At 38.5% G+C, this 22,003-nt stretch overlaps 1 protein-coding gene across 18 annotated transcripts in view; it reads left to right on the top strand.

Moving 5' to 3' along the window:
• The window catches only part of Dlg2 (discs large MAGUK scaffold protein 2), a 1,899,378-nt gene that overhangs the window by 1,156,930 nt on the left and 720,445 nt on the right, over positions 1-22,003 (top strand). Inside the window, exon 1 of one of the 18 annotated variants that reach the window (XM_051148931.1) lies at positions 2,891-3,412. The exons of 14 other annotated variants lie outside the window; for them this stretch is intronic. In XM_051148931.1, the coding sequence (XP_051004888.1) occupies positions 3,104-3,412 (309 nt within the window). In that variant the 5' untranslated portion in view covers positions 2,891-3,103. Of the gene's footprint in view, positions 1-2,890; positions 3,413-22,003 lie in introns of those variants that run through there. 3 more of the 18 variants (XM_051148925.1, XM_051148934.1, XM_051148929.1) reach the window with 3 other exon arrangements.

Raw genomic sequence — 22,003 nt, forward strand, 5'->3', positions numbered from 1 at the left:
TGTGTGTGTGTGTGTGTGTGTGTGTGTGTGTGTGTAGTTAGTTATGGGAGCCAGGTATAGGCATCCATATGTAGATATACACTGAAGATCAGAAGGAGGACTTCAGGTGCCCTGCTCTAATACTCTCTAACGCATTCCTTTGAGACAGGATCTGTTTATGGAACTAGGCTGGAGGCAACTTAAGCCCCAGGGAGCCTCCTATCTCAGTCTCAGGCCCACACAGCACTGAGGGTAGAGTACATGGCCTCACCTAGCTTAGCAGAGTTGTTTTAAATGCTCCCTCTACTAAACTTAGATCCATGTGTAGAGCCTAGGAAAGAACCATTTTCTGGAAGTGTCAGGGCGGGGGGAGATAAGTTTGAACTCTTTTCATGGTGTTGAAATCTAGCAATGATTTACCAAGGGTCCTTGTGTAGAAATAAGTATGGTAATGGTTCTGGAACCAGACGTAAGGAGTGTCAAGTGAGACAGAAGTAGGTGAGCACTGTCCTAGTACCTAGTACCTAGTACCTAGTACCTACGACCAGTCAGTCAACTAGGAAGGTGAGTCTGATGGCACTTAGTTGTTAAGGCTAAACTAGTTATAGAATGAGGTTATGCCTTTTTCATTCCTAGCTGGACGACGACTTGCATTTCAATCAAGTCAATGCTTCTTTTCTTTAGGAACATGTGTGTATAAGATATGTACAGTTGGTCAAAGATATGAACGTTCACAAAGATAGTGTAATTTCGTATAGAGCAGCTGTGAACATGGCTGAGCATATGTCCCTGTTATGTGGTAGGGCATCTTCTGGGTATATTCCAAGGAGTGGGATGGCTGGGTCTTGAGGAAGCCCTATTCCCATTTTTCTGAGAAAGTGCCAGATAGCTTTCCAAAGTGGTTGTACTAGTTTGCATTCCCACCAGCAATGAAGGAGTGTTCCTCTCTCTCCACATCCTCGCCAACAAGTGGTGTCATTTGAGTTTTTGATCTTAGCCATTCTGATGGGTGTAAGATGGAATCTCAGTGTCGTTTTGATTTGCATTTCTCTGATGACTAACGAGGACGAGCATTTCTTTAAGTGTTTCTCGGCCATTTGATTTCGCAATTGGGTTGTTTGGTTTTGTGGTGTTTAACTTCTTGAGTTCTTTATATATTTTGGATATTAAACCTTTGTCAGATGAAGGGTTATGGAAACAGCCTAAGTGTCCCTCAGTAGAAGAATGGACTAAGAAACTGTGGTATATTTACACGATGGAATACTACTCACCTATTAAAAACGAGGAATTCCCAAAATTTGTGGGCAAATGGATTGATCTAGAAATTATCATAATGAGTGAGTTCACCCAGAAGCAAAAAGAGATAAATGGTATATACTCACTTATATCAAAACACTAGTCCAAGGAATACATACCATGAAAATCTTTACTTACCAAGAAAGTGGGTCAGAGGAGAGGATATCCGATTGAGACTTTAGGCAAGAGTAGCATGGAAGAAAGAGGAAATAGTAGGACCCACAGGGTCCTGGAAACCTACAAGAAGAACTTTATGACAGGCAGATCTGGATCCTGGGGTCCTCCTCAAACTAAGGCACCAGCCAAGGAGAATATAGGCAGTAAGCTTCGAACCCCTACCAAGACCTAGCCGACGAACATGATACTCTCCACTGTTGAGTGGAGAGTGAGATCTGACTCTCACACGAACTCTGGTGCCCCTTTTCTGACCATGTCCCCCAGATGGGGAGACCTGGTGGCACTCAGAGGAAGGATAGCTAGTTACCAAGAAGAGACTTGATATTCTGAGAGCATATATAGGGGGAGGAGGTCTCCCTCAGTCACAGACATAGGGGAGGGGAGAAGGAGAGAAATGGGAGGGAGGGAAGAATGGGAAGAAACAGGGGAAGGGCTAACAATCGAGATGTAATATAAATAAACTAATAAAATTAAAAAAATAAAAAATAAATTTAAAAAAAGATAGTATAATTTCTAAGTGTGAATGTATTTGGACTTTCCCTTTACTGAAATTACCATGGATGTGCTCAGCAAGCATGCTGAAATGAAATATAGGCTTGTTCTCTTTGGAAAGAAATTGCTTTAAATTGGATAGGTTTCACTCATTTTTAGTGAAATATTTTGAAAATTGTGTCTTAGAAAACCAAACTATGAATGGCAGGGTTGAATACATCTTTCACTTTAAAATACAGACTCTCTTTGTGGTGAATGAATTTGTTGTGGTAAAGAATTTGGAAGTAAATCCTCAGAATAATTTGGGGTGAGGAAAAGTACTATTTTAAAATAAACCAACCTATCATATTTGAATCTTAAAAGTCATCATATTTTGAAAGAAACAGAATTAATAATTGCTCATAGTATAAAGAACATATACTGGTATTATGCCATGTAATCATGAGTTAATGTAAATTAAATTTAAATTTAAAGGGACCCAGTGTAACAATGTGACCTTGATCATCTTTTCAAAATTAATTGATACATTTTGGGCTTAATATTGAGGCCCTGATTTCATTATTTCCTGATTTGGACCATATCTTGGCAACTGGCTAAGTGATTCCCAGAAATAGTGAATGTTTCCTTTCCAGGTTAACTTTCCCATCGCTCCATACTGCTTATAGTGTTTCTGCCTAGATGCATCATTTCTCAAAAGAAAGGTCCTGCTGCTCCGATACAAAGTTGTCTTTCCTGAGATCTGTATTTCATGTGTGGATCAGGGAGGAGGGAAAAGTTAGAATGCCAAATTGTGAGGAGTATTCGTTACTGTGAGGCTCCATCCAAAAAGGGCTTGTAACACAGTGTACAGTCTTGTAGCCCAGCTGTGTGGAGCATTGATTGCTTCTGCCTAGAGCAGGGATACTGTCAAGTTGCTCTGTGAGTTGAGTCATCTATTGACAAAGAGCTACCAGCCCGCAGATAATGCTGTGCAGAGCTGCTCTCGCTGCTCTCCCTGCTCCCACTGCTCCCACGATGAACCGCTTATAGCAGCTGTCAAAGATACTGAGGCATCCACAGGGAAAAAGAGACTTTTACAACTGCCTGGAAGAAAGGGGTGTGAGGAAGGAAGCCTTTCTATGCTGAGCTGACCAAAGAAAAGAGTAGGCATCAGTGCAGTATGAATGCATACCTCACCAAGCAACACAGCTGCAGCCGGGGGTCCGATGGGATGGATGCTGGCAGGAGTGCGCCCACCCTCATCAGAGATGCCCACTGTGCCTGTGGCTGGCAGAGGAACGCTCAGGGTCTCGGGTACAGTTCCCAAACTATGCCCTCCTCAGGACCTGGGGGCCCAGCTTCAAACAGAACCAAGCTGGTCACCTTGTGGGACAGTGTACGGAAAAGCCCCCACAAGACCAGCACCAAAGGGAAAGGGAATTGTGGGGAGCGCTGTGCCTGCCCACATGGTTGGTTCAGCCCTGCACAGGTGAGATTTTTCTTTGTGACTTTCCTTCTGTGTTGTAAGAAAGTTGTATTTAAGGTCAGGGTGGCTCGAAAACTTTGCTGAGTCCCTTGCTGACTGGGTTTGTATGCTTGGAAAAATGTTAGGAAAAAAAATGCTTTCTAGTCTCACACGTGTTTGTGGTTTTACACTTCTGGGTGGTGGGTAGAAATCCAGGGATGCTGTGTGTGGGTGTCAGTGACTTTTCCTCCAGTTCACGTTTCAAATCCTCAGATGATTTTTAGTTTTCAGTAGCATGGTCTGTTAGCAGGCTTCTACTCCTAACCGCAGTTCGTTTTTCTTTTCAGCCTCCTGTTAAAAGTATTATTATTTTAAGGAATAGAAAGAAAATGAATATTAATCAGACACTTTCCACCGTGATAAAAATAAAAGAATTTTTTTTATCAATTGACAGACTTGACTGTGTTATTAGGTTTTACTCTTATGATACTATGTGCCTTTTCAGTTATAGAGAAAATGTGTTTCTATCACATAGCTCATTTTACAAATGAAAAGACTAATTGGAAGCAAGAGGAAAGATTATCATACTTAGAATAAAAGAGGAGAACATATTTAATCATCGAGAAGCAATAAGGTCGTTTATATTAGGACTACAACCATTTCTCTTACTAATGCCTTTCTTAATATGTGCATATTTATTTAATTTGATTCCTGAATTTCTTTTGCACTCAAATTACTAGCCCTTTACCAGAAATAAATTGAATTTGTTTTTGTTTTCCTGCATCCATAAAAGGGGGGGGACAACTCTTACAAATGTTATAAATATAAATAAAATGCACCTGTAGTCACCATCATAAGCACAGAGAAGAGATTATTCTTAAATATGCACTGGAAAGAATAAGCTGTGTTTGCAGGGGGAAAAGTCTCAGTTTCAATATTTTAATACAATTCAGAAGTATATATTGATCATGAATAAAATGTTATGATCTAAGAGGTGTAGAGGGGTATTAATTTCAATAATAATTTTTCCTAAGTACTTCCAAGAATGCCATATATCACTAATTTTAATAGTATAGTTATGTGTTCATGGCCAAGCATATGGCTTTTTGATTCATTAGTAGGGAATTAGAAACTTTACTTAGAAAGACAGAATCTCAGATCTTGTTTTACCAATTGCTCCAGCTTTAAATGGAACCTGGTGTTGGGAAATGTAGTTGAATTTTAAAGTTAATATGAACTCCAAACCGAAAAAGAACCTTAACAATTGTGATGATTCTGTGAACTCATGGACAAAACATTGCTTTAATTTTCTTTGACCTATATGTATGCGTAGGTCACATTAAATTCTCCTAAGAAGTTAAAACTTACTAAAAACATATAGCTTATAATTTTTACATTGATATGTCAAATTTGGTTTATTAGTTGAATACCTTTTTATTCAAGAAGTAACATGCTTTTCATTCTAAAAATGAAAATTTCCCAAACCAAAATCTTTATAACTACTTTGTAATAACAACATAACAAAAAGAAATTAGTATATCTTCCAGCCAAGGAAAATGTCTTTCTTTCTTCCTTTTTTAACCAAGTCTGCTTTCTGCTTTCATGAAATTTATAACCAGTTAATACTTTTAGCGATTGAAATAGACTCTGCACTGGCAATTAAGGAGCCAGTGACATATGAGAAGGGAATAAATTGAAGCAGCCCAATCTCCCTTACTCCTCAGCATATACATTTGTGGGCATTTTTTTGTCACTCACTTTGTTATTGGCTACAATAGTGTACCTATGTGTTGGAGTTATTATCCCATATTGTTTAAACTTTGCAGTGACAGTCTTTCCTCCCCAGATCTCTTTTTTCACTCTTTCTTATCTCAGACTTGCCGAAGTTCTGTGCCAGACTGATCAGTTCCTTTCTTACTTTTCTGTACCCATCCAAATAGATAAAAAGGAATAACTTTGACTTTTCAATGCATGCATGTGCATAAATTTAAAATAGGCATACAAATATATCTAAAATTTAACTATTTATGTGTACTTGATATGTATATGCTATATTGTGTATGTATTTTCATTCACATATAAACAAATGCATGTATTCATGCATGTAGCTTTATATATGGAAATTAATGTTCTATATCATTCTTAATTTATCACTGGTAGAATATCAGCTTACTTTCCAAAGAATACTTCATTCTCTTCACTTGAAATGTTTCTTCATTTAAAGCATTCCTCTTTTCACTTAGGAAATGAACTATGGTGAAATATGAACATGAATTTGTGTGTGTGTGTGTGTATGTATGTGTGTGTCTTATTTCATTCATATGTACACTTGTAGCACTTAACCAGTATTTTAACTATATGGATATGTCTCATCACTCAACAAGTCTGCATATTATCACAAACACAGAAATGTGTACGAATGTACATGCATATGTCTGTTAAAATCTGTTCTGAGAGTTTTATAATACTATTTTACTCTTTAATTTCAAAATGAATGTAAAATGTTCCAATACCAAGGGTGGCTGCTTATGGTACCAAAAATAATCCTTGGTAAAGAAAGATGCAAAAAGGTGATGTGCCCTTTAGAATGACCCACCTGTGCAATGAAAGGGGATTGGAGAACCTTAATGTGTAGGAGCTGAGGTCTTGTGCTCAAAGATATTTACTCTACTGCATGGAATCAGCAGTGTGATTTCTGGGTGCTATAGTAGAGGTCCATGGTAATGATCTGACTCCCTCCGAAGGCTCTTTGCCAAACTCCCATCTTTCGGGGAGCTGAATACTTAACAATAACAGTAACTAACAGGATGTGGTCATTTTGCTGCTCCTTGGCTAGTTTAAAAAGTAGCTCTATCTCTTCTCAAGTAAGTTGTTATTCCATTTGAATCTGTAGAATTAATATAATAATAGGTAAGAAAAATGGATAATTTTAGCATCCAGAAGTGAGTTCTGTAATGAATGTCTATAACATTAATGCTGGACTGGCAAAGTCACAGGCTCATACTTGTTTATGTGACATTTCTTCCTATTTCAGGCTGAAATAGGGAGACACAATGAAACCATGGAAGCTTGGTAATCATAGTCATAAGTATTTGTTCCTCATTCCTCCACCATCCATTGTTCGTTCAACTACTAAATACTGACTGCCCAATGATATAGCACTGGGATGCATTCGGTGGGTATTCTAGGAAATCAAGTAGACTACTATTATTACTTTAGAGTCCACATCATATCACAGTCTACACATTTGGCAATTGTATCATGACCTGAAAAATCCCAGGTATGTAGCAGTTACTGAAATGTGCATCCAGGCCACTCAGGGTCTGTGGAAGACTAAGAGAGCAAGATGCTTTTTAGAAAAGATATTGCTTCTCTTTATAACCAAGTTTTCCATTTTGTAAAATGGTGTTTTTTTTTTATTAATTGATTTATTTAATCACTTTACAGCCTGATCACAACCTCCTCCCTCCTCTCCTCTCAGTCCCACCCTCACATCTCTCTTCCCTTCATCCCTCCTCCCTCCTTCTAAGAGAAGGGGAGGCTCACCATGGGTATCAACCCACTATGGCACATCAATTCACAGCAGGATTAAGCCTATCACATCCTCTCCCACTGAGGCCAGACAAGACAGTCCAGCTGGGGGGAAAGGATCCAAAGGCAGGCTACAGAGTCAGAGCATGCCTACTTCCATCATTAGGGACCCACATGATGACCAAGTTGCGTATCTGCTACCTATGTGTAGGGAGGCTAGATCCAGCACATGCATGCTCTTTGGTTGGTGGTTCAGTCTCTGTGATCCTCCAGAAGTCTAGGTTAATTCTTCTGGTGTCCTTGACCCCTCAAGCTCCCTCAATCCTTACTTCCACTCCTCCACAAAACTCCATGAGCTCTGCCTATTATTTAGCTGTGCATCTCTGCATCTATTTCCATCAGCTTCTAGATGAAGCCTCTCAGAATACAGTTATGCTAGTCTCATGACTGCAACTGTAACAGAGTATCATTAATAGTGTCAGGGGTTGGCACTGGGGTGAGTCTCAAGTTGGGCCAATCATTGGTTGGCTTTTCCTCCAACCTCTGTTTCATCTTTATCCCTACACTTATCATAGGTAGGACAAATTTTGGGCCAAAGGTTGTATGGGTAGAGTGGTGTCCCTCTTCCTCTACTGGAAGCTTCACCCAGCTATAGAAGGTAGTAACTTAAGAAATTATTAGCATTGTGTATATAAATTACTCATCACAGTGTTTTTACCTAGTAAAGGCTAAGTGAATATTGTTTAACTTCATAGTCAATGCAGCTATTATAATCTTATTTTGCCTTATTTCATTTTCTTAATTCCCTAGGAAGAGAACGTATAAATTAGGAAGGGCTCTGTAGAGGTGATATTACTTGGACTAAGTTGGATTGAATCTTGACAAAATTAAAAGTTGATAAAAAAGAAGTAAACCTTTAAAATTGCATTTTTTCTTTGAAAATTATTCTTACTTCCCACTGTCCCCACATCCATATTTTATTGTTGTTTTGTGATCCACCTAATTTAACTGGGTGGGCAAGCACCTATGTTGAAGTGTGCATAGATCTGCCCACACAGAATTCTTGGTCCTGTAGTGCAGGTTTATCAGCACATGACAATAAGGAGGAGGGTGGGGCCAGGGACTAGTTAATGCCTTGTGGGTCTGGATAACAAGCCCTGAGTACTTGCTCTGCCACTTCCTATGTGTTGAGCCTTCTAAACCCAGATTTCTCTAATCTTGCTGTTTTCCTTGCTGACATCCGAAATCTTCAGCTCTATCTTACCTAGGTTTCTCTTGCTATGATAAAACACCCTGAAAAAAATAACCCAACAACAACAACAAAACACTTGGGGAAAGAAAGGCTATTCTCTCCTTTTTAGGTTATCATCTTCTTTTAGTCCATCATGAGGGGAATTCAGAGAAGGAACTCAAGGCTGGAGGCAGGGACTGACTGAAGTAGAAGCTATGGAATAGTGCCTCTTACTGGCTTCCTCTTCACTTCTTGCTCAGCCTGCTTTCTTATATTCCCCCGGACCATCAACTCAGAGATGACATCACCTACAGTGGTCCAGAAACTCCCATGTCAATCACTATTCAAGAAAACGTCCCATGGACTTACTTATAGGCTGATCTTATGGAGGCCTTTTCTCCATTGAGGTTCCCTCTTCTCATCTGACTCTAGTGTGTGTCAAGTTCTCTCTCTCTCTCTCTCTCTCTCTCTCTCTCTCTCTCTCTCTCTCTCTCTCTCTCTTTCTGTCTCTCTCTGTCTCTCTCTCTCTGTCTCTCTCTTTCTGTCTCTCTCTGTCTCTCTGTCTCTGTCTCTCTCTCTCCCTCTCCCTCCCTCTCTCCCTCTCTCTCTCTCTCTCTCTCTCTCTCTCTCTCTCTCTCTCTCTCTCTCTCTCTCTCTCTCTCTCTCTCTTTCTCTGACATACACACACACACACACATACACACATATACACCCCAAAATAAAAACAAAACTAAAAACAAAAGCCACTATGCTGTACAAGCATTCATTCACTTGGCAACTGGTATTCATAAGTTAATGGAAGGTACTCTGGAAAGAATTTACACTTTAGTTCCAGACAATCCTAAATTTGAACTTACAGTAATCTCTTTCCTTACTATCTGCAAACACCTGGAATACTCAGGAGTCCCCACAAAAAATTTTTTTTGCCCATTTGCTTCCTTCTCTGTGTTCTGATTTTCTATTTTGTAAAACTTGGGATCAGAAAGTCATGGTACAGAGAAATGAAATAAGAATATAATTTCTATAAAGACCACAGCATGGCACCTTGAGCCTAATTGTGCAGCACATGGTATTTATTATTTCCAGTGATGTCATCATTTTATATTTTTTTAACCTTAAGAACGTATTATCTTCCTGCATGCTGCCCTTTCATTAGAATTTTATGGCTCCCCTTTAATGATGAAGGTTAAGCTAGGCAATTGTCCAGAAACTTTTGGCATAGGTCTATACCACCAGAGTGACATTGTGTCCTTCAGGGATCTCAGAAATTTATAACTATGCAGAGAGAGGGAGAGAGAGAGAGAGAGAGAGAGAGACAGAGACAGAGACAGAGACAGAGACAGAGACAGAGACAGAGACAGAGACACAGAGAGACGGAGACAGAGAGAGAGACAGAGAGAGAGACAGAGAGACAGAGAGGGACAGAAGACAGAGAGGAGGAAGAAGGGGGTCAAATATGATTCTATCAATGAAATACTCATTCCTATGACCTTACATTCAAAAATTAATAGAAATTAGATTTTGCAGCTACCTCCTGTTGGGCGGTGGGCTGCATTTGAAATATTCAGCCAAGCTCTGTAAATTTACATCTCCCTCAACAATCCTTTGGAATTAACTCAGAAATGAGCATTTTGAAACTTTGAATGGTCAGCTTTCGATGCAAGAAGCAAGAGTTCCCCACATTGAATATGAGCTTCTGCATCTGCCCCATCAGAAATTTCTCATGTCTTCCTAGAGCTCTTGGTCTTCTTGAATAATCCCTCTCCTTACCAAAGGGAGAGAAGCCTTTTTTAAATTTTTATTTAATTTCTGGGAAACACCAGGCACTCTGGGGAAGGGAAACACAAGTCAAGAAAGAATTAAAGTTCCTGTGGCAGGCCTGAACACCCCTGCTATCCACATCACTGGATGCTGACATAAGCAGAGCCCTCTCCACAGGGCAGAACAAGGAGAAAGTCAGCACAAAGGGAAGGAAGGAAAAGGGAAAGGTTTTGTGGTGTCTCCCGAGTATTCTTGATGCCCACTGATGAAACACTGAACTAGGGGCCTTACCATACTTGGTATTACTTTAACATTTACAAACCCCTACTCTAATCCCCATAGTAAGCAGTAGAAACGGCATTCCAGAGTTCCTTGGTCATAATCACATTACTAAAAGGAATGAAACTGATTTTAACTCGATGTATATTTGGCTCACATATGCTTTCTACTACATCTGACAGGTGCACTTGTTTTCAGCCCTGGGAGGTAGACTGCAACCACTTACCATCCACCATACACACTACAGACTTCTATCATTGAACAATTTATCAGATATTTCCATAAAGCCTTACAGTAAAGGACATGTATGGAAGAAGCATTTTCCAACTGGAGAAGCCAAATTTCCCTTCTGCATTATTTCTTTGTCTTTGAGAATCCTTAGTAAAGCCTTAACAGATCCTTGTCCTAACTCATCAGGGTTAAGGATATCGCTAAGTTGAAGCATTGAAATTTATGAGCAGCAACAGCACAGTGAGATACTTTTCTTCGCCTCAGTATGTGTGGTGAGGAATTGGGATGGACTGATCAAAACAAAACAAAACATAAAACCAAAGTCTGTGGAGATGCTATTGCCCAGTGTTTGGGTGTCTCACACTTTTGTCCTACCTGCCTATGTGTGGAAGCAGATAGAGAACCAATGGCTAATATTCAAATGCCTCTGAGAACACCATCTGCATGAGCAGCCTTGCTCTTTCTCATGTCCTTGATCTGTTATTGCTAGTCATCTAGTCTTGCTCACTGGGACTCTGCTGCATTTCATTTCTTTAAAATTTCAAATGCATCTTGATGCTTTATAATTGTGTCAAAACTGTATGCAGACTTCACGGCCACCTGATAGATTTTTCAAGTGAGAGACCAAAGCCTAGAAAAGTTAAAAGACTTGCCCAAGGTCATTTGGCTTATAACTGAATTATCTTTTTACTGTTCCAAGATGCTCTCCATCTTAGCCCTCTCTACTCATCTTCATGAGGATTTCTGCCAAAAAGGTTATTAGGCATGCAAGTTGTTGGGAATTAAGCAAAACTTTTATATTAATACATAAACTTAATTTTTATTAAAAAGTAAGACCATCAGTCCTGGAAAATAAGAGAGTCACTAGAAAACATTATTTACTGTGATTTTTGTGCTTGTTTGATTGGTTTGGTTTGGTGTTCGGGGGATGTAGTTTTGCTGTGTGTGCTGAGCTAGCCTAGAACACATGTCAGTATGTTTGTATCATAGTCCTAAATGCTGAGATTATAGGCATGAAACACAGATTCTGGCTTAGGAAAAAATTCAAATGCAGGAAGATGCTTTTGTGTTGACAAAGTTTGGGATGTTAGACGGGCATTGAGAAGTAGGAGACTGTGGATGATAGATACAATGAAGTAGTCAGAGCAGTCTTATACAGCAATAAATTCCACCGTGTGCATAGTATAATTTTGAACATCATACTGGACATTAATAAATATTATCCCAAAACACAGTACCTAAATCTAAAATAAAGCTTATGTTTATGAATAAATGTAAAATGTTCTTTAAAAAGTTTACTAATCATTAAATTTTCTAGAAGTACAATTCCTGTATATATAAAGGGACTTTGTACTTAATCTTACTGCTTTTATGCGGAGTTTTTACCATGTTGTTGATTCTGGTCTTAAGTTGCTTCTGTTTTATGTAGAGCATCTGTGATACACCTCCTCGGGACTGATTTGCATATGGAGGTTTCATCAGCAGATGTGTAACCGAGCAGATTAAGGCCTTCTGCATGTACATCTATAGGCATCTCTTGTTCTGTTTACATTTATGTTTTATTTTATTATTTGACATGTAATAAATGTATAGTTTGGGATGTGCAATATGATCTTGAAATGTGTGTGTGTTTGTGGTGCGTTATGGCCTGGGCAGCTAATCAACATCTCCATCATCCCAAATAGTTAAAAAAAATTTTTTGGTCATAAGAACAATTTTAAAGCTTCTAATTATTTTGAAATACGCTGTACTATGACATTTACTGTAGAGTCACCAGTGCAGAAGGTAGTGAGATGTGACATTTGTAACTAAATGTTTTAAATTAGCAGAAATATAAGATTCGGAAGCTCATGAAATCCCATTGATAAATTATTTTTAAAGACTTCATGACAGACAAAGATGTGTGGTGTTCATAGGTGCTACTCGTTTTTAACTTTTTCTGTTTTTCTTTTATCATCATCATCATCATCATCATCATCATCATCATCATCATCATCATCTTAAGCATTTCTTGAACCCAGCAAATAGCCCAAACACTTATTGGTCTGCAACTCATGGGATCAAACCCAGGGCCTCATGCATATAGACGAGTGCAGCACCTCTAAGCTTCTTTAGTCTACCAATTTGAATATTACTCTGGTTTGGCTGCATGGCTTGTATCAGCACTTAACTTTATCACCTCTAAAGCTGTTAGATTTATTAATTTTAATTATTTGCTTTTACTTATTTTTGGGGTCTTGGAGCTCAAAAGAGAGTTTTATATTCTTTGGAACTAGAGTTACAGGTGATTGTGAACCACCTGACATGGATGGTGAAAAGTAAATGTGGGTCCTCTGTGAAAGCAGCAAGCTCTCTTAATTGTTTAGCCTTCTCTCCAGCTCTAGATTCATGTTCTCTTTATCTATCTATCTATCTATCTATCTATCTATCTATCATCTATCTATCAGTTCCCACTTTTAATCAAGGAATTGAATTTTGAAGTACTGGAAATCAGAGGCATTGACTTTACAGCATAAGAGACTTCAGTCATGGACAGGTGGCAGATAGATCTATTAAAACATACATACATACATACATACATGAGTGAACTGCCTCTCTGGTATTCCTTTATTTATTTATAACTAATTTTAGCTGGTACATAAAATTACGAAAGGTGCACACTTTGTGGGTACAATGGTGCACTAATACATGTGAATACGACATAGTAGCCCACACAAGGCTAACTTATGTCTCCTCAACTGTAAGCTTCAAATAAAACAATTCTTTAAATGCTGAGACCAAGTTTAAGATAAGATTGCCCTGCCAGGCCACAGGGAAGAGGACATGCTCAGTCCTGATAGGACTTGATGAGCTGGGGTGAACCGGGAAGGGGGACTCCCCTTTTCTGAGGAATAAAGGAGGGGGATGGGTGAGAGGGAGGGAGGGTGGAACCGGGAGGTGAGGAGGGATGGGGCTGTGACCAGGATGTAAAATAGATCAATAAATTAATACATTAATAAGTTAAAAAATAAGACCTGTTCATTTGCAAGAACATTCTTACTTTGTCTACCTCAATTATCTATAATTTTCTTTCAGATATTCTTTGCATCAAACTATTTCCTTTAATTTATCATCACATATGTCTGGCATCTTGATGTCCCATTTAAGTCCACAATTATTGCTTATCAGAACATGCAAGCATTTGACTCTTTCAGTACATCATCTGGTATAACTGAGTCTTCATGCTGACATACTGGAAGGCAGGCCTTTAAATGGTGGTTTCCCTTTTACTTCAGTTGTTGCACTTTATAAAAAAAAAAAATTCCATGTAGGCAGCAGTATTGTCTACAAATGTCCTTTCACATTAAGATAGGAAGAAAATTATAATTTATTTATTATGTAGTTGAAACATTCACTCCTATAAGATCAGAACCACTGAGTCATACATTCAAAACTGTTGTGTGTTTTTAATTTGCTCTTCAAAAATCTAGAACTCAGCAAAGTGCAGCCTGCACACCAATTCCAGCCTGCTCACTATCTCTGTATGGACCATGATTTAGGAATTTTTAAATATATTTTAATAGCTAAAACATCACAGGAATATTGGACCAAACATGAGAGTTATATAAGATAATTGTGTGTTATTATGCATAAATTAATTTTACTCAGGCATTACTTTGCATCCAATTGGTAGCTCTTTGGGTGTTGTAACAGCAGAGTTGAACAGTTGCAGTAAAGACCCCAAGGACTCAAAGCACCTATTACCTAACTTCACAGAAAGCTGCTCACTGACTTCTGCCTAGACCAACTGACTTCCATTTTCTGCAGTTGGGCTGCTCCTTTCCGACTAACAAAAACTACCCCTTTTAAAGTGTGGTTAGAGCCTATCTTCCTCTTCTTTTAGCTCTCAAAAATCCTTAATGTGGCATCCTGTGTTATTAGAACATTACCTTGTATTGTGGCTAGTCAGGTCTCTACTTACAATCTTTAAGATTCCTCATATCCCCTAGCTGTCTAACCAAAACTTTTGTAACGATTCTTCCAATGCCGTTACATTGAATATACCTCTCTGCATGCTGTGTGTATCTATATTATCTACCTGTATAGAAGCAGTATTCACATTCATGTGAGTTTTGTCTTCCCTTGAATCAGATCCCTTTTCTCTTCTCTGATACTTTTCAAACGTTGGAACAACTACTCAGAAATCAGTTGTGACTTGATTGCTGGGGTGAGTTGTGAGGGAGGTCCCCTTTTCTGAGGAGTAGGGGAGGAGGAAAAAGGGGGAAAGGGAGGAAGGGTGGGGCGAGGGGGAGAGGAGGGAGGTGGCTATGGTTGAGACGTGAAGTGAATAAATGTTTCAAAAAAAAAAAAATGAAATCCGTCTCAGCTAAACAAGTAGGCTGTAAAGGTGCAACAGACAAGGCAGAATACTGTACTGTGAGAGCAAGTCAGAAAAGCAAAGGGACCTGACTTAACTTTGTAATTTAATGTAGGAGTCAGACCTCTGCAAGGTTGAAATAATCTCAGAAAATATTGATTTCTATTTAGTTCCCGTAGACGCTGTTGCAGATTCTCTAATTACTTTTCTCTGTCATTTCTGTTGCTAAAAATAAATAAATGCTCAAAGAATTGTAGTTAGCCCCACCACACTGAAAACCTATGAACATCATTGATTACTGTAACCATAATGTAGATATGTTATAGTTATTTGTCCTTGCAAATCTCTCTCCACAGAGAATGCCTTGTTTCCTTGTTTTGTTTACCTGGTCACAGTTGCATCTAAATATTGTCATATTTGTATGAGTTAAATGAGGAGTTAATAATGTTAAGTTGTGTGGTTTCAGTTTTTTGAATAGATTTTTCTTACATAATATATACTCTGATTACAGTTTTCTCTCCCTCTACTCTTCCCAGTTTCTCTTCACATCCCCTCCCATCTGAATCCACACCACTTCTGTATCTCAGAAAACAGACAGGCTTCTAACAGATAACAATAAAATAAAACATAATAAGATACCCAGGTGTGGTGGTACACACCATTAATCCCAGCACCCAGGGAGGCAGAGGCAAGCTGATTACTGTGAGTGGAGGCCATACCGGGCCACAAAGTGAATCCAGGACAGCCAAGTCTACACAGAGAAACCCTGTACTGAAAAAACTGATGGATGAGTGGATGGATGGATAGATTAGATAGATAGATAGATAGATAGATAGATAGATAGATAGATAGATACACAGACAGACAGATGATAGAAAAAACAAAAACAAGACATTGGAATAGGACAAAACAAACAAACATAATAGAGTCTGAGAAAAGGCATAAGAAACAGACTCACTTGTTCACACACTTAGGAGTCAGATAAAAACACTACTCTAGAAGCCACAATATAAAAAGAACTGGTAGGGTAAAAAGAGAGACAAAATTACATGTTTTTAACATTACAATTATATTGTCAACATTTCCTCATGTTGTAAATTATTTTTATTGGTGTAAGTTTTAATGACTACCCAAATTATTTATAAATATAAAGCATATTGTTGGGCCTTTGAGTTATCTTTGATGTTTTCTTTTTAATTTGACTATGGAAAACACTAAGGTAATCATTGGTGTATAATGGGATTTTGACCCTAATTCTCATAATGATGATTTTTTTTTTCAGAAAGAGATCACTGGATAAAAGGTTGTGAAAGTTTTTTAGGCTCATACTATTTGCATAGCCCTTCTATCAATATTTATTTTACAATTAATTATTGAACCATCCCACATCCCAAAGCACTGTGTTAATCAGTGAAAAATGAGAGATAGCTTCTTGCTCCACAGAGCTTAGAATTAATTGCTGAATTACTTCCAAGAAGGTTTTACATATTTATGGGAGTATATGAATGTGTGTTTCCTTCTGTACACTTAGTCATTTAGCCTAATCTTCTTGAATCTGGTAAAATAAAAAGTGCATGCCGTTGGTAATTTTATTTTTTGCTTTCTTTGTTAATTAGGATGCACACTTTTGATGTCATTGTAGGTAGTTTTGGTACCCTGCAAAACCATCTCTAATAGCTCCTGAAACAGTAGTGCAGAGGTGACAGTTTAATACAGGGTCATGTTGACGCATTGAATGGATGGGAGGAAGTGTGCACGGATAGATGGATAAATGGATAGATGCTTATACATATAGGAAAATAGTTTCTGTTTAAGAGTCCTAGTGAGGAAATTTTCACCTATTCCAAATATAGAAAAGTAGGTTATACTCAACTAAGTTCTTAGGTGACCTGTGTTTTTCTGTCACTATACTCTTTCCTTGACCCTGTCTTCTGGAAGGAAAGGAGCTAAACATTTGCCCTCTCACCCTGATGTAGGTGAGCAGGCTTGTAAGATTGACAGAAGCAATAGTAATTTATAGTCTAGTAGGGTGATACACAGGCAGTATCTCTGCTTCTGGAGAGTTTGCTAGGAGTCCAACATAGACTTTAAACTGACAGGAGGAAAACGTGAGGGAGTGTGTATGCAGAAAGCCATGGGGAAATTTTCCCCTTTTACTGTAGTTACCGATGGGTAAGAGTTGAGTGAATCCAGGTGGGGGTGGTGCATGGCTTTAATCCCAGCACTTGCAATTGGGAGGCAGAGGCAGGTAGAACTCTGTGAGTTTAAGGCCAGTCAGGTCTACAAACAAACATAAATAATAGAGTCCAAGAAAAGGCATAAGAAATAGACTCACTTGTTCACACACTTAGGAATCAGATAAAGACACTAAACTGGAAGCCACAATATATGGAAAAAGAACTGCTAGGGTAGAAATGAGACAAAATTACATGTTTTTAAAGTTACAATTATTCTGCCAACATTTTTCCATATTGTAAATTATTTTTATTGGCGTAAGTTTTAACGACTACCCAAATTCTTTATCTACATAAAGCCGTATTGTTGGGCATTTGAGTTATCTTTGATGTTTTCTTTTTAATTTGACTATGAAAGACACTAAAGTAATCATTGGTGTATATGGGATTTTGACCCTAATTCTCATAATGATGTCCTTTCTCTCTAATAGAGTCAGGTAGGTTGGGTTCCTAAGAAAATATCCTTTATGTGTGGTGATGAATTCTCTTCTATGATAATTATAATCATGAAAACAGGGCACCAAATAATTTTTTTTTAAACAAAGTGATGTGTACTCCTTACCAGAACACTGAAGGTTTTCTTCAGTTTGACCTAAACAGGAGTTCAGACCTCTCTCCAGCCACTTCTGTTGTGCTCTGATCCTGGCCAGTCACTCACTGTCCCCTGATTCCAAAAGCCATCATGCAGCCTCCTGCTAATTCCTTCCTCTGTCTGTAATCACACTCTCTTTCCCTGAACTTGATGTAATCACACTCACCATTAAAGGATCATCTCTCATTGTGTCTTTTCTGAGGCTTTCCTTTCTCTGTGATCCCAGTAATGCCCTACAGATGCCTGCTTTTGAGTTAGCATTGAGATTACTTACATGCCTGCTTCATCCATCACACTGAAAGCTTTGTGAGATCTCCATGTTATTTATTTTTGGACTGTTAGTGCTAAAATATAAGCTAATAATTTGTAAATAGTGGGAAATACTATGCCTTCAAAAATTGGTAGAGAAAAGAGTTGTCTGAGGCAAGTCAGACTAGAATAACTTTGTTAGGGTGTATGGGGATTATGCCCCAAACTGAAAGCCCCGATAATCATTCTCATCATTTAATAGAATAAAGCCAAAAAATTGACTCACTCTTTAATACTGTGTGTGCATGTGCATGTGCACGTGTATGTGTCTATGTCTGTGTGTGGTATATTATTTCATGGCAAGTAAAAACCATGTGTGTCATTGAAAATATAATTGTCACTTGAATAGAAATACCCATAGTCAAAAATATCAGTAATAAATATATTACTATGAATTACATGAAACCCTCATCCCTATACTTGACAATATAGCAATAAATACAATAGATAATACAATAGTGGGTAAATACATTCAACAAATATTATTTCTTTAGATAGGGATGCACTACTAAAAATCAAGCAAGACAATATGGTGTGGTGAATAGCTTAGAAAGTGCTTCTTTAAATATATGTTAAAGGGACATAAGGAATTAATAAGGAGGAAACAATTCAGTTGACAACTGAGAATGAAAGTGTAAAGGAAGAAGCCTTGTGGTGATCGTTAATTGATATTACAAATAAGCGAAAGGGTATCAGCAGCCTTAGGGTTGTATGAGTGCTGTATATTCTTGTGATACAAGAAAGCTGGTGTGGAGAAGGAAGTATAGAGGTAAAACAGAGATAGAAGTTGAGTTAGGTAGATTTTGAGACATGTAGACTTTAGAGGTCATGAGAATATTTCATTCAGATTAAATTGTCAAACCACCTTAAGGAAAGAAACACCACAATCTAATGGCCATAGTGATGTTGAATTGTCAGGGACCTAATTAAAATGCTATTTAAAGTCTCCTATGAAAGAAACAATGGTACCCAGACTCAAGTCCTATGGATTGAAGGTGCATTTTGTGTGTGGAGTAATGGATCAAACTGTAGATTTCAGAGACAGAATATGACAAGTAGATCATGGCCTGCCAGAGTTATGATGTTGACTCTTCCCTCCTGCTTTAGCGCCTCTGATATTTTTATGAAGATGGCATTTAGAATATCTCATTCAAATGCATTGGATGGTGGTTACTACAAATGTAATAGGGTAATCAGCAGAGAGATGGTTTGAATGGGACACTGAGAAAAAAAATAAGCAATTAGCCCTACAGAAAGTTATTTTAATATTTTATAGAATGCAATTTCTACTCTTCTTTCATTTTTGAGTTCAAATATAAAATTCTAAGTATATTTCCAGAACACTGCCCACTAGATTCATCAGAATTTTCTCCAACTCTGAAAGAGAGATAGGGTAAGAAATTTGGTCATTTTAAAAATAACTCTGTCATCTTCTAAAGGTTAAGGTTCAGGTGGACTTCTGCAGTCCTGTGGTCATTATTCAGTTTTATCTTTTAGGACTTGATACTGTTTATATTCTTTATGACGTCCCAAAATGATACTTTTTTTTCTACCTTTAAACTTAGGGTTATTCTTAGGATAGTAATGACCAACTCATAGCTTCAGACACCAGCTTCAGCCAGGGGTCACAAGTAGTTTCTTTGTACACTTGAAAGCAATGGAAGAAACAGAAGTAGAACCTGGGAGGTCTGAAAGCATCCTCTCACTGAGACGTACCTGTAGCCAGAGTGGCATCAACTTGGTATGAATGTTCCTTATCCTATTGCAACTGTATTAAGGAACTGCATAATGGTAGTGGCCTTGACAGAGTAAATACATGGCTTTCTAAATAGTTTCTTGTTTCTGGTCGGTTCATAAACTGTATGTTTCAAGGGCCCTGCTTAATTCATAGCTCAGCAGAAATCACATCCTGGCAGGGCTGTGTTAAGTAACCTGACTCCTGCAATTTGTAGTCTTGGTCAGGTTTCCTGTTCAGAGGAGAATAAGTAGAAGAGGTCAGTGGAAAGATACAGCCTGGGAATTAGGAGAACCGGCCTCTTGTAGCTGTGCTACTGTAGCCTTTGAGTCACCCTAGGCATGTTGCAGAATCATAGTGACTGCAGTCGACCATAAAGTGAGGAAGTTAGACCAGATGAAAACGTGACTCATGTTTCACTGTGTCATCTTGCAATGATTCGTGGGGATTCTCTGAACCATGAGCAAGATTTAAAGAGAGAGAAAGAGGGAGGGAGGGAAGGAGGGAGGGAGGGGGAGAGAGAGAGAGAGAGAGAGAGAGAGAGAGAGAGAGAGAGAGAGAGAGAGAGAGAGAGAGAGAGAGAGAGAGAGAGAGGTCTACAGGAAAGTTCTTTAGATAAGAATGTGAGGAAAATTAGTAATGGATGAATAAGGCAAAAGATAGGTATCCCATATTTCTTGATAATTCTATAGCCTGGGAATTTAATCATGATGGGTGATTTGTTTGACTGGTTTTTATGATAATTATTTAATGTCTATGCTTGGTTAAGCATTTTTCATATATAGTTATCTTAATTTATGTTGAATTTTCATAACCAATAAGGTCGATCACCTCTTCTCCAGTTATAGATGAGGATATTGGCTTTTGGAAGCAAACTAAGTTGTTTAAATTTATACTATCGCAAGGACTAGATTTTTGGGGGGAATTGTTGGTTTTTGCTTTGTATTGTATTGTTTTGTTTTGTTTTTTGACCCTGGGTTCTGATATCAAAGGATTAGTCTTTTTTTAAAATGATATGATGGTGGTGGTGGTGGTAGTGGTGGTAATGTAGGGGCAGGATCACCTGTGTGTGGTGTAGTGCATGTGAGTGTAGGTGCCCATGGAAACCAGAAGCATCAGATTCCCCATAGCCAGAGGCAGAGGCAGTGTGAGGCTACTGGTGTGGTTGCCAATCTCAGGCCCCTTGGAAGGGCAATGCACACACTTAACTGCAGAGCCATCTCTCCAGCCCCTGTTCTATGCAAATTCTATAGAGCTTCCATGTGTTGATATTGACTTTATTTATGCACAGATGATAAATTTAAAGCGATCAAATATTTAACAATTTAGCCATCACATTGTTCAGAAATGCTTTGATGGATGACTGTAAATGTTGTGGTCCCAAGGGGGAAATGGAAACCATACAGTGTTCAAAGTAACATGAAACTTTTCTTGAAGTTCTGTGGAACTGTGTTTGTATGTTTATTTGTTTTTTGCAGGGGCAGGGTCCTTTTTTTTTTTTTTTTTTTTTCTTTGTAAAGCAGGATCTTGTAACAGGAGTAAATGTTCTACATTCTGAAAGACAAACAGATTAACACAAGTAATCGACCCTTGGCCTAGTGTCCAGTGTAGTGACTACTGTTGTTCTACCCAAAGGGCAAGTCCATCATATTCAAAACACAACAGATAATATTCATAATACCCATTGTGTCCTTAGCCCATTATTGCCACATCAAAAGGGGGTGATTTTGCGCTCCTAATTTTGTTCCCAATTTTTATGATGGGCAACGAGATATAAAAAGCTAGCTCATTACTTCTCCTGCATAAAAGTTTTAAGATGTAAACCTACACTCCTTGATATATTAAACCATGAGTGCTTATTCAGCAGGATAGAGCTCAGTCAGAGTATAGAGAGTGAAACTTGAAGCTGTGAAGGCAGGGATGCATGAGTAGGTGAGTCATGGGAAATATTGGTTACCCTAGAGATTGATGCCTCTGTCTGCTGCCGGGCGATGATTGCAGGCAGATCCTTTTTATGGTGGTGATCATGATGTAGGTGGGGAGGGAGCACTTGCAGTACAGAAGAAGCCCACGTCATCTTTTTTTCTTCTTTCTTTCTTTCCGTCAGGACATCCAGCATGATTGGTGAGATCTGGTTAGTCTTTTAGACAATGTCTTTTTAAATTAGGTGTGATTGTTTCTGATGAGGACTAGATTGTCCCCATAATCATCTCTTCATCTCAGAAGCAGCTGGGCTTCCTTTAAGCTCCTCCTGTTGGAGCTCATTACATGAAGTTTCCCCACACCCTGGGCCCTGCGAGGCTTCTCCGCTGTGATTTCACAGTAAGCTGCGGTGGCTCTTCTCTGCCATCTCTT

This window comes from Acomys russatus, chromosome 7 (assembly GCF_903995435.1).
Source record: "Acomys russatus chromosome 7, mAcoRus1.1, whole genome shotgun sequence".
Lineage (NCBI taxonomy): Eukaryota > Metazoa > Chordata > Mammalia > Rodentia > Muridae > Acomys > Acomys russatus.